Raw genomic sequence first — 13,376 nt, 5'->3', positions numbered from 1 at the left:
TTTGGACTAGAGGCCTGTGACTAGCAGTGTGCCACAAGGATTGGTGCTGGGTCCACTGCTTTTTGTCATTTATATAAGTGATTTGGATGTGAATACAGAAGGTATAGTTAGTACGTTTGTAGGTGACACCAAAATTAGTGGTGTAGTGGGCAGCAAAGAAGGTTACCTCTGATTATAATGGGATCTTGATCAGATGGGCAAATGGGCTAAGGAGTGGCAGATGGGGTTTAATTTAGATAAATGTGAGGTGATTTTGGCATTTTGGCAAGGCAAATCAAGGCAGGACTTAAACATTTAATGATAAAGTTCTGGGGACTGTTACTGAACAGAGATCTTGGGGTGCAGGTTCTTAGTTCCTTGAAAGTGCAGTTGCAGATAGACAGGGTAGCCAAGAAGGTGTTTGGTACATTTATCTTTATTGGCCAGTGCATTAGGTATAGGAATTGGGAGGTCATGTGCAGCTCATGTGCAGAAGTTGATTAGGTCACTTTTGGAATACTGCGTGCAGTTCTGGTTTCCTTGCTATAGAAAAGATATTATGAAACTTGAAAGAGTTCAGAAAACGTTTGCAAGGATGTTGCCAGGGTGGGATGGTTTGAGCTATCAGGAAAAGCTGAATAGGCTGGGGCTAATTTCCCTTGAGCATCAGAGGCTGAGAGGTGACCTTATAGACTCTACAAGGGCATGGATAGGCTGAATAGCCAAGGATGTTTCTTCAGGGTGTGGGAGTCCAAAACCAGAGGACATAGGTTTAAGGTGAGAGAGGAAAGATTTAAAAAGGACCTAAGGGGCAACTTTTTCATGCAAAGGATGGTGCGTGTATGGAAGCAATTACCAGAAAAGGTGGTGGAAACTGGTATAATTACAACATTTAAAAGACACCTGGATGAATAGTATGGATTGAAAGGAATATGGGCCAAATGCTAGCCAATGGGACTCGATTAATTTAAAATATCTGATCGGCATGGACAAGTTGGACTGAAGGTCTGTTCCTGTGCTGCATATCTCTATGACTCTTAAACTCCGGATTATAGTTCTTCAGTTTTGTTGATCAGGCCTTAAAATCCCTCTCGATAGTTGCTCCATTGTGGACTGGCTGAACAACTGTTCCGGTTCTGCTTGATCACCCTCTTATCCCAGGTTCACAGACCCCTGGATGCTAAAGCTGCTTTCAAGTGCTCATTCACAAGCTCTTCAACAGCAAGTTTCATTGAGCCAGTCATCTCTAAGTTTTCTCCTTAGCCCCAAACATGTTCCTTATGTTAAGCAAATACTGTTTGTGAGATTTTCAACCTCCACTCTCTCAACTGCACTTAAGTTTTAATGCTTGCAGGCTGCTTTTTAGTCTCTCACAGTTTCCCTGCAATATACTTTCATAAATATTCTCGTTTCTTCACTCCAGGGCAGTTTCTGATTTCTGACATTAATTCTTAGTTGCCTACTAATTTCTCGAACCTCTTCCTTAGATTGTTCTAACAGCATGAAGCCATCCAACTGTTCTTGATTCCTCACTGAGTCCTTCAACACAGAATCTAGGTACTTCAGCTGCCTTTCCAGCAGTGCAGATAATTGCAGTACTAATGGAATGGAAATTAATTAATGGAAACTAGTTAAAATGGAATATACATCTCTCTCCTTCCCTTACTGTTTGTCTTATTTGAACTCCTGTTCAACGACCACAAAACTTCCTGAATGACCTATTTAAAAGTAGGCATTACCCATTGCCCCACTTCTGGGCAGTATTAAATGTTCTATATGCTACATTTCACAAAGAATCGCGTGCTTGTTTAGCACAAAACAAGTGGATATCACTGTGAGAATTTTACCACAGTATGCTAACACACTGAATTTAGAACTGCTTTAGAATTCCTCCTAGTGCCACCACTCCTCCACAACCTCATCCGAATAACAATTCTTGACTTCTAAGAGAGATAATGACTGCCAGAGGAAGTGGTAGATGCAGGTACAGTTACAACATTTAAGAGACACTTGAATGGGTACATGAGTAAAAAAGGTTTCAAACGAATGTACACGCAAACAGGACTAAGTTAGTTTGGGAAACATGGTCCAAATGATCTGGTTCCATGCTGTATGTTTCTATAACATTTAAAAACTTAAGGATGCAGATGCTTGAAATGAAACCGAAAGTGAAGAGTGATACCTGCCTCAAAATGTTTACTATTTCTCTAGCCACAGATCTGCAATGCTCCAATGAGTCACAGCACAAACTGACGGAACAACATCTCATCTTCAGTTCTCCACACTTCTCGTCAGTGCTAATGAAGTTGGCATATTGCATACAATTCTGGTCTCCTTCCTATCGGAAAGATGTTGTGAAACTTGAAAGGGTTCAGAAAGGATCGACAAGAATGTTGCCAGGGTTGGAGGATTTGAGCTGTAGGGAGAGGTTGAATAGGCTAGGGCTGTTTTCCCTGGAACATCGGAGGCTGAGGAGTGACCATATTGAATGTTATAAACTCATGAAGGGCGTGGATAGGATAAATGGACTAAGTCTTTTCCCTGGGGTCGGTGAGTCCAGAACTAGAAGGCATAGGTTTAGTGTGAGGGAAAGGTATAAAAGAGACCTAAGGGGTAAATTTTTCATGCAGAGGGTGGTAATGTATGGAATGAGCTGCCAGAGGAAGTGGTGGAAGCTAGTACAATTGCAACATTTAAAAGGCCTCTGGATGGGAATATGAATAAGAAGGGTTTGGAGGGATATGGGCTGAGTGCTGGCAGGATGGGGGGACTAGATTGGTTTGGACAGGCTAGGGCTGTTTTCCCTGGAGCATCGGAAGCTGAGGGGTGACCTTACAGAGATTTACAAAATTATGATGGGCATGGATAGGGTAAATAGGAAAAGTCTTTTCTCTGGGGTCGGGGAGTCCAGAACTAAAGGGCATAGGTTTAGGGTGAGAGGGGAAAGATATAAAATAGACCAAAGGGACAACGTTTTCACACAGAGGGTGTTATGTGTATGGAATGAGCTGCCAGAGGATGTGGTGGAGGCTGGTACAATTGCAACATTTAAGAGGCATTTGGATATGAATAGGAAGAGTTTGGAGGGATATGGGCCGGGTGCTGGCAGGTGGGACTAGATTGGTTTGGGTTATCTCGTCGGCATGGATGGGTTGGACCGAAAGTACATCTCTATGACTCTATGATACCTGGTCGGCATGGACAAGTTGGACTAAAGGGTCTGTTTCCGTGCTGTACACCTCTATGACGCTGAGACATCTGCACTTAAACAATTAGCTTCCTCTCTCTCCACAGATGCTGCCTGACCCGTTGACATCTCCAGCATTTTTATTTTCAATACAGATTCCAATATCTTCAGTAATGTGCTCCTTCATAGAATTCCTATTGTGTGTAAGCAGGCCATTCAGTCTATACTGTCCCTCCGAAGAGCATCCCACTCAGACTCCCCCATCCAATCCCTGTAATTGTGCGTTTCCCAAGGCTAGTCCATCCAGCCTGCACAACCCTGGACAATACGGACTATTTAGCGCAGCTAATCTACCTAACCTACATATCTATGGCCTGTGGAAGGATATCAGAGCTTACAGAGAAAACCCGCACATATGTGGGGCAAATGTGGAGTCACTTGAGGGTGGAATTGTACCTGGTTCCCTGGCACTGTGAGATAGCAGTGCGAACCACTGAGCCATCATGCTGCCCTTTCAAATGCTACCAGAAGCAAAAACACAAAGTGCTGAAAAAGCCCAGCAGGTTTGGCAGCACCTGTGAACAGAAATCTAACTCAGTTCTGAGTTAAGGTCACTCGACATGAAAAGTTCCAGATACCACTATCCTCTGGCACGTGGGGAAGGGAGACAATTGCCACAAATCCTCTCGAAATTTTCTCTTCCTTATCTGACTAACATATGATCGGGAGGCAGTTTCTAGTCAAGTTAGCATTTGATCATTGTAGTTCAAATATGAATTATTTAATTATATGCGAATGCAATTTCTAACACTTCCTTTACCCTGTCGCTTAAAAATGATAAGTTGTGAAGAAATTGAGAGTAGGAGTGTGGATGACAATGGCCGAAAAAAATGAACAGGCCAAGTGGAGAATGCGCATGCGCCTCCATGCTAAACGGCTGCTTCCGTTGGGCTTTCGCCTGCCGGCGCCGCCATCTTGTGAAGCGCTGAGGCGGCGCAGGAGGAGGAGGTGGGGTGGGTTAGGAACATCATTGAGTGTAAAGTGGGATTTTTAGTTTGTCTGGGGCAGCTCTGCACGCACTTGAACGACATTTACCCACGATAATTAATTTGTGTGGTGGTTTTTAAATTAATATTTTTATTTAAAAATCATACAATGTCCGGCGAAGGAAATGCGGAGCAGGTAGGCCGGATTCAGTTGAAGTTGTCGCGGGATGGGGGTGATGGTGGAAACTGAAGCATCCAGTTGTAATAGCAGTCACTTTAGACGTTGGCTGTGTTTTAACTTTCAAGAAAGTGTTTATTTCTGGATAACACTAACCCCTCCCCACTCCAAGGCTGGATTGTGGTTCTTGTCTCGTGTTGCTGAGGGAGGTTAAGATGGCGGATCGGGCCCGGTTTTAAACTATTTTATTTTCAAAACGGGAATGTAAACTGCACAACTTGTCAATCTTCACACCCTCTTAACACCTAGTCTCTCCCCGTTATGATAAGTTGTCGCAATTAATATTTAACTCGTGTTTTAAGAATTCTTTTTAAACCATATCGCCAAAAACATACTGCAGGATTAACCCTTTTTGGAGCCGGACGTGAAATGTATTTCGTTTCCTCTTACTATAAAATAATTCTTTTGGAACGTCTTGTTTCTTTCCCATTATATTCGTAACTTTCCTTTCATTCAGGATGTCTCTCAGTTTGGTACCCGTTTGGTTAACTTTTTTTTTCTATTTGAAATTCAACCTTTCTCGTCTTCTGAGCCGTGTATTTATTCAACACGTGGAGCTATTCAAGAGGTTGAGCTGAAATCACCTGACAAGTTTCTATTGCCATCCCAGATACTCTTTGTTGTAATTTCAGTGAAATTGACAAATTGCATTAAGGAAGCACAGTTCCTAGTCTTTTTCTTGTGATTTTAGTTGGAACCATTTAATCCAGCATATTTAAATGTAAATGTGGTTATTGTTTATATATAAACGCACTGTCTTTTGGTGTGTCTTAACCTGAGTTATTTCTGTTGATAATGTCAATGGAAGGTTGCAAATTGCAACCTGCAATAATACTGGATGGTTTGGGTAATCTCTAAATGTAGAGGTAGAAGTGAGTTGGTGTTTTTTGGGAAAGCTAACACCACAAGGAAGCACAAGACAGGAGCAGAAGTAGTTTATTGATCCCCTTGAGCTTGCTTTGTATGACTAGTCATAGAGATCCCGAAATGTCGATTTAGCTGCACTTTGGATGCTGCCTGAACTGCTGTGTTTAGATTAGATTACTTAGAGTATGGAAACAGGCCCTTCGGCCCAACAAGTCCACACCGACCCGCCGAAGCGCAAACCACCCATACCCCTACATTTACCCCATATCTAACACGGGCAATTTAGCATGGCCAATTCACCTGACCCGCACTTCTTTGGACTGTGGGAGGAAACCGGAGCACCCGGAGGAAATCCACGCAGACACTGGGAGAACGTGCAAACTCCACACAGTCAGTCGCCTGAATCGGGAATAGAACCCAAGTCTCAGGCGATGTGAGACAGCAGTGCTAACCACTGTGCCACCGTGCCGCCCCGAAACTCTTCCAGTACCACTAATCCAGAATAGAGATCAGCAGAACAGCCCATAGCTTTAAGCCCATCATATCTGTACCAACGATGGCTAATGATCCAACACAGTACTTTGATGAAGAGTCATCTAGACTCAAAACATTATCTCTCTCCAAAGATGCTGCCTGACCTGCTGTGATCTCCAGCATTTATTGTTTTCAGCATTCTGTTCTATTTACTTTCCATTTACGTACTAAGTGAAATGGTACTTGAAAGGGTAAGGAAATGAAATATTGGAATATCCGTAGGTCCTGACTGCAGACAGATAAGGTGGTCAAGGAGGCACATGGGGTGCTTTCCTTTATAAGCTAGGCATAGAACATAAACTAGGAGATTATGCTACAACTGCTGGATGAAGTTCTGGACTGCACTGTTGGAAAGATCCTCTTGTGCTGGAGAGGGTACAGAGGAGATTAACTAGGTTTTGCCTGGATTGCAGAATTTTGGAGAGATCTAATTAAAGCATGTCAAATTGGGGCATTTAAACAGTGACTGGAAAATCCCTCCTCCATATGGCTGAGCTATCCAAAATAGTGTATTGATATGAATGAATAGGTAGATTTATAGAGCAATCAAGGGGAAATTCTTCTTTGGAATCTGGCGTTGACTACCTGAAAGGGTAGTAGGAGAAGAAATTCACAACATTTAAAAAGTTATTGAATGCGAGCTATTGGCTCGAAAGTAAGCTCGAAAGTAGGATTGGCTGGGTGGCTGCTTGTTGGCCATTGTTATGTTGAATATCTCCATTATTTTTCTCATCAATTTTCCTGTTACATGAGATCACAATGCTGGTTGAATATCTTGGTATCAACCTTCATTTTGGATTTAGCAGCTGGATGTCCTTCTGTTTTTAACCACCATTTATGGAGACCAAGAAACTCTTGTTTTCACTGCCTGCCATATGTATTTTGGAAGAATTTGCAAGCTGGCAGTTAAACTGTTTGGCCACATTGCTAATCCTGCAACCTTCATCCCGACCTCTCCGGCCTATCACCCTCACCTCCGTCCACCTATCGTATTCCAGCGCCCCACCGCCCCCCAACCTTTTATCTCAGCCCGCTTGGCACACCAGCCTCATTCCTGAAGAAGGGCTTATGCCCGAAACGTTGATTCTCCTGCTTCTGGATGCTGCATGGCCTGCTGCGCTTTTCCAGCACCACACCTTTCAACTCAGGATGATTGAAAACTTTGGTCTGATGAGTTAAGGGGTCTTGAAGGAGTGGAAGAATGTCTATTCCACTGGGACAGTCCTAAGATAAGATTGCATTTAGAATGAAGAGGTTCATGGGGGTGTCTGCTTCAGTCAAAGTGCAGTACTGGAAATGCACAGCAAGTCGGGCAGCATCCAAGGAGCAAGAGAATCGATATTTTGGGCATAAGGCTTTCATTAGGAATTGGGGGTGTGCGAGCGATAAGTAGGATGGTGGGGTTGGGCTTGACGAAGGTAGGTGGGAAGATGTTAAGTAGATGGAGATTGGTGGGGTGTTGGTGATGGGGAGGGTGGAGTGGATAGATGAGAATGAAGGTGGACCGGTAGGGCAGTCAAGGGGGCGGTTCAGAGTTAGAGGGTTGGACCTGGAATGATGTCTGTGGAGGGGTGGTGAGGAAACTGATGGAATCATGTTGATGCCATGTGGTTGGATGGTCCCAAGGCGGACGAGGAGGCATTCTTCCTCTAGGCGGCAGGTGGCTTGGATTTGGTGGTGAGGAGGCCCAGGATTTGCATGTCCTTGGCAGAGTGGGAGGTGTTTTGAAGTGGTCAGCCACAGGCTGGTGGGATTGTTTGGTGCGTGTGTACGAATGCTTGAGGAGGTTGGAAAGACCATGAAGGAATTTAAATGCCATGTTTTACTTGATAGTTTGGGACCTGAAAGTGGATGTACAACAGTGGGGTTGAAGACAATGTATAGTAAAGAATTGCTAGGATAATGGTGACCAGAGTTTTGCTTGAGCTGAAGATTGACCGCAGTTCAATCTTGAAAAAACTTAACCTGGTTTACTAGTGCTTCTAGAAGAAATTTGCCACTTTCACCTGATCTGGCCCACATGACTCCAGATCTACAGCAATGTAATTAGCACTACACTACTCTGAAATGAGGTAAAAACAATGACTGCAGATGCAGGAAACCATATTCTGGATCAGTGGTGCTAGAAGAGCACAGCAGTTCAGGCAGCATCCAAAGTGCAGCGAAATCGATGTTTCAGGCAAAAGCCCTTCATCAGGAATAAGGCAGTGAGCCTGAAGCGTGGAGAGATAAGCTAGAGGAGGGTGGGGGTGGGGAGAAAGTGAGGAACCTTGATTATCTGAATGACACTGGCTGGGAGTATGTTTTTGGTACTCAAATGTCAGATAACACAGTTTAGCCAAGCATTGGGATCTTGTAGTCTTGCTGGATAATCAAGGTTCCTCTGTATTCCAAGAGTAATCAGATGCTAGCTTTGTCAGTGATCATCTCATTTTATTAAAGAGAATTTTTAAAGGGATTTTGTTTTCTAAATCAGTTACTTTTCTTTACTGTCTTTTTAAAAAGAATGTGAAAATATTTCATACCTGGTGGTGTAAAGGATTTACACAACTGCTAATCTTTTGGGTGAAAAGTAGTGAATTGGTTCTTTAAATGCTGTTCAGTTTGTGCCATCTCATGGCATGTTGGATACATATTGCTCCATTTTAGGGGATATGCCTTGTCTGTAACATGATATAATCCTAACTCGGTGGTTCTCTTAATACTGAAGAGTGACATGGGAATCTACTTAAAATAATTGTAAAATTTCTTACAAAGACAATAGCTACAAATACCATTGGCTTGCTTTCTAGTGAAAGACAGTGCCCTTCCTCCATGTTTTTGAGTTTAAAGTAACAGCAGGTATAAGCTAATATTTCGTGTACAAAATCGGAAAGCCTAAGACTTGCTCCTTTTTCACTCACTAAAGTTTATAAATTACAAATTTAAAGCACTTGGCCAGAATGTATTAAGCTTGTTGCAGTTATTACTTGGTTTTCCTGTCAGATTTTAACATGTTTGATATTTTTAGGATAAGTGAATTGGTATAACTTTGAAAGACACGATCAGCTTGAAATATCACAATTTTGGGCATATGTTGAATTATGGTTTTGGGCCCTCATCTCCCAGTCATATTATAGTGAATAAAATGAGAGTAGGACCAGAAAAGCACCTTTATAACAGTGATTGAAAATTGTTTTAAGATCACACTGATAAATCTGGTGAAAAACTGTGGGAATGCGCCATGGAATTCTTAGAACAATAAACAATAGTAAGTAGAAACATTCAGTTTTAAGAGATTGCATTCTAAAGGTGATTAAATACACTAAATTGACACCTCATCTGAAAAAGTGAGAATTACCAGCCGGTGTTGTACCAGCTGACTTTGTGGATTTTTAAAATTCTTTTCACTTAACTATGAGAAATCTTTTTACTCAGTTTATTGATATCAAATGATATTGCTATAAATGCTTTGACAAGTTGCCCAGAATAGCAAAATTTTAAGCAAGTATGTTATCGCAATTTCAATAAATTTAGTCTGGAATTATTGTCTGCAGCAGTTGAAATTTCTCTGCCAATAGACAGAAATTATTTGTATATGCAAAGGCACTTTTCAGGCTTGATATACCAGCAGGTGATAATAGGCCAGGAAGGGAGGAGTATAATGATTGTTATTAACTTACAGGAGCCTCTATAGAAAAAATGCATCTTAAGAGATGGAGCAAATTCAACTCCATTGTAAGAGCAGAAAGCAGAAATCCAGGAACAATTGTCAGCACACACTGGTAGTTTACTTGCAATATGCTGAAATCGAATTCGTGAGCAGTTGTAATTGAAAACTCTTAATCTTTTGGCTTTACAAATAAACTGACCAGTCTAGATGTTGCATTAGCACTATCTTTATAAAAACTTCCCAGTTTATGCATATTTAACAGTAGTCGTACCAGTTATGACAATAGAGTACCAAAAAATCATACTGCCATCATAACCAAACATATACAATTGCCGCTAACCACTTATCATTGGCATGGATATTGACTTCAGAGGTGCTGCTTACTAGATATCTTAGGACGTTTTAGTGTGTTTCAGTTCAGTTGTTTGCACTTTAAAATGTAATTCCCTTTGGGTATCAGTTGCAATTTGTAACTTCTCCAGTTTACTTCAGAGGTCTCCATTTCCTCTGGAACTCTCAATTAGTGTATACTTCTTGGTGACTCATTACATATTGCAGATGGCAGGAGTGCTGTGCCAAATTGACACCAGATCCAGAAACATGCCGAGTACTTTAGGGTGGGAGTCACGTAGACTGGAGTCACCATTTCAATGTCTTTGTGGGCTTTCTTAAAAACAATTGTTTACTCGCTCTATTCTGAACAATGGTAAAATCATATCAGTCCAATGTGGCTTCTGAACTGTGGGAATTGCCACACACTATAGATGCTAATAAAAATATCGATGTTCTTGACAGACCTGCATTTTACTTTCCCTATATTTTCGCAGAAAGAGTTTAATTTATTATAATTTGCATTCTCCCAGCAGTTAAAATAAAAATGTGACTGGAAATCTTCAAACCAAGTAATGTGAAACATTTAGATTCTTCCCTTCTGTTAAGATGAGGCCTGACTTGCTGAGAGTTCTCAGCACTCCCTGTTGCAGTTAGTGTAATTAGAAAAAAATGATTTTCTGTACCAAACCTCACTGTTGTATGATTTGGAACAAAACCCAATTCTAGTAGTTATTGAGGATGAATCCTCTCAACCCTTGTCCAGCTGATGCACAGTTATGTTCTCGTCTAAATATCAGATTGCATATGGCTGGAGAAAGTTTGACTTATTCAAAGGTAATGATCTTGTTTTTGACCCTACAATAAACTTCTTATGCTTGCTCCTTGGCCATCAACTCAGATTGAGCCTTTCTTTGATTCTGCTGTCGTGCACTTCTGTTCTTTTTATCACTGGGCCTATATACAGCCACTAGGACTCACTGTCTGGAATCATATACCCTCCTTGTGTTCTTCATTGTCTTCTGTACTAATTTAAAATATCTCAATCTATAATTCCTCAAAATTGCAAATAACTTTCTCATTAAAATATCTTAAATGTGCATTTAGAATTCACAGTTTGAAAGTTTTGTTATGAAAGCTTTTCAAGTGAAAATATTAAAAGTTGGTTCAACCACGTGCTTTTGTTTGACTGTTACATCACCAGGGTATTGATGAGAGGAAACTGTCGGTATTTACCAAAACGTGAGCTTTTATGTATTGCTTAGGTTGGAGTGAATTTTGATTGACGGTTCAAAAATCTTCAGTTGAATAAAATGTATAAGATTTACTAAAATTGCCACCCACATCCGAAGTCATGCCTAGGAGTTTATTGCATTTTCTGTAGGACAACCTTTACTAGATTGAAAATAAGCAGGAAATGCAGCAAATGTTTTATTAACTGACCTTTGGGATCAGGAATGTGCCAGTTGATCGAGAGGTTCACACAATCAATGTAAGAACATGGAGTAATAGGAACGTAATACATGGTATATATGCATCACTGTAATACTTTATTTACAGCATAAATCATCTTTAGAAATTCAAATGGTGGTTGTCTTATGGGCATTACTGACTGATGCAAAGATTTTGTATAAAGGAAGGACTGTTTCCTTTGTTCAGAGAGAGCTTTGACATGACTCTACAAACCTGCAAGGCGTTAAAAGTTCCTCCAGAAAGTTTGTACTGTACTGTGCTTAATAAAATTTTGATTGTTCACAGAAGTTGGTGTGTTGCAGTTGCGTTAAGTGTGTAAGGATCTCAGGGAAAAAGAACTTAACATTAGGAAATGGCTCTGAATGACCAGCAATGGAAATGTAAATTCCTTGCATTCTACCTGTAAGACCGAGACATACCCCCTACCCTTGGGATATCCAATTTCCTGCAGGTCAGCAGAGCAAATTAACCCTTTAACATCTCAGGTTTTCCTCTGACACAATTTGGTGAAGATCCTTGGAGGGATACACACCATGTGCCGTACAGAACATGTCTCTGGGATATCTTTCTCTTGAATATTTAATGACTAGTTTTGGGATGAGATCTTTCTCCGATCTGTCCTCTGTTTTATACTTGTGCAGTTGCCAGATGTGTGCCTTTTGGTACAAAAGTTCTTTGATTTCTGCATGCCTTCTGGTCCTCCATTCACAGGTAGTTGTCTTCCCACACGTTCTGCTAATACACTCACTGTTAAGAGGTAGCTGTACATATTAGCAGTCAAACAGGAGAGAAACAACAGGTGACAGTGCGAGAGTGGTTGAAAAGTAGCAGCTGCTGGTCAAAGCATTGCCCAGATGGGAGAGGTGACTGCTTGACCCAAAGGTCTGTGGATTACCTGCCTTGTCAAAGCTTTTGCCTTGATTGAGTGAGCTCTCAAAGATACATTGAATTGTGCAGGGTGAATGGTTAGAAGCAGTTCTGGGAGTAGAGTGGGAGAAATCATTTGCTTTAGGCTCAAACCAACTTACTCATCTCAGTGGTAAGTAAAAAGTTATTAGATAAATATTTATGGGTCTATTGTAATTGCACATTATAAAACATCAGGCATAGTTTAAAAATAAACTGCCTGAAGTTCAGTAAAATGTTGGTAAATCTGAATAAGGATAAAAGACAAGATGGCCCTCAACATCCTGAAATGCCTCCATATGAACCAGTCATTTGCATTTGTTTTTCAGAGTATCTGCAGTCCAGGCATCTTTATTATTTGTATTTACCACTCATATTACTCTGCACTGTTGAAAATCTACATGAGACACTATTCCCCATTTGTTAATTTTTTTGGAAAGTGTTCTACATTTTGTGGGGCCATTTGTAATCGATTTGATTTTTGTCCAGTCTCATTCTCTTATTTGATCTTGTGTTTTTGGACATTTTTCTGCCTATAGCAGAGATCGGTTTCTATGCCAGAGTAGTGAGGGCAATGAAATAAAAACAAAGTTTTGGAGAAACTCCACAAATCTTACACCCACCATGGAGAGAGAAACATTTAATGTTAGAATCCAATATGATTTGGTACTATGGATGTTGGAAATCTAATATTTTGCTAGTGTTGTGCTTTGAAAAGGACAAAGACATGGTAGAATCTGATTTCAATCTTCCAATTAACACCATGCTGCTTCCAGACAATCATGGAGTTGATCTTGGGCATATCTTACTTTCTGAAAGTGTGCATAGAATTCTTCATCAACAGTGCCATTCCTAAAGAGCATACTACATTAGTATGAGAATTCACAGTAGACACTTGGTGCTACCTGAAACCTAACTCTGTCTTGGAGTCTTGATTTGAAGACCAGAGCTTTTCAAAGTACTCAAATTTGATTTTCATAGTTTGGATGTTTTGTACAGTAGTTCTGTAATTTCGGTGGCATGCAACCTAGAGAGATTGAAGAACTTCCCTAACCAGAACTTATCATTGATATCTGCAGGCCTGTTCTGGTAACTTCCTGAAGCACTTCAGCAAAGGAGAGATTGAAGAATTTGGTATACTGCAGTTACTGTAGTAGCATAAGACTTCTCACCACAAGCATAACCATATCCCTTCATACAATCTCTGTAGGATTTTGACAGCTT

The 13,376-nt window shown here is 40.9% G+C and overlaps 1 protein-coding gene across 1 annotated transcript in view; it reads left to right on the top strand.

Annotated features, from left to right (window-relative positions):
* The first annotated feature begins 4,138 nt into the window (after positions 1-4,138).
* Positions 4,139-13,376, top strand: part of cstf3 (cleavage stimulation factor, 3' pre-RNA, subunit 3) — a 115,796-nt gene continuing 106,558 nt past the window's right edge. The window contains exon 1 of the mRNA XM_060838572.1: positions 4,139-4,348. Coding sequence (XP_060694555.1) covers positions 4,322-4,348 — 27 coding nt within the window. The 5' untranslated portion in view covers positions 4,139-4,321. The remainder of the gene's footprint in view (positions 4,349-13,376) is intronic.

The sequence above is a fragment of the Hemiscyllium ocellatum genome, chromosome 18, assembly GCF_020745735.1.
Source record: "Hemiscyllium ocellatum isolate sHemOce1 chromosome 18, sHemOce1.pat.X.cur, whole genome shotgun sequence".
In the NCBI taxonomy this organism is placed as follows: Eukaryota; Metazoa; Chordata; class Chondrichthyes; order Orectolobiformes; family Hemiscylliidae; genus Hemiscyllium; species Hemiscyllium ocellatum.
This window is presented reverse-complemented; position numbering and strand designations above follow the sequence as displayed.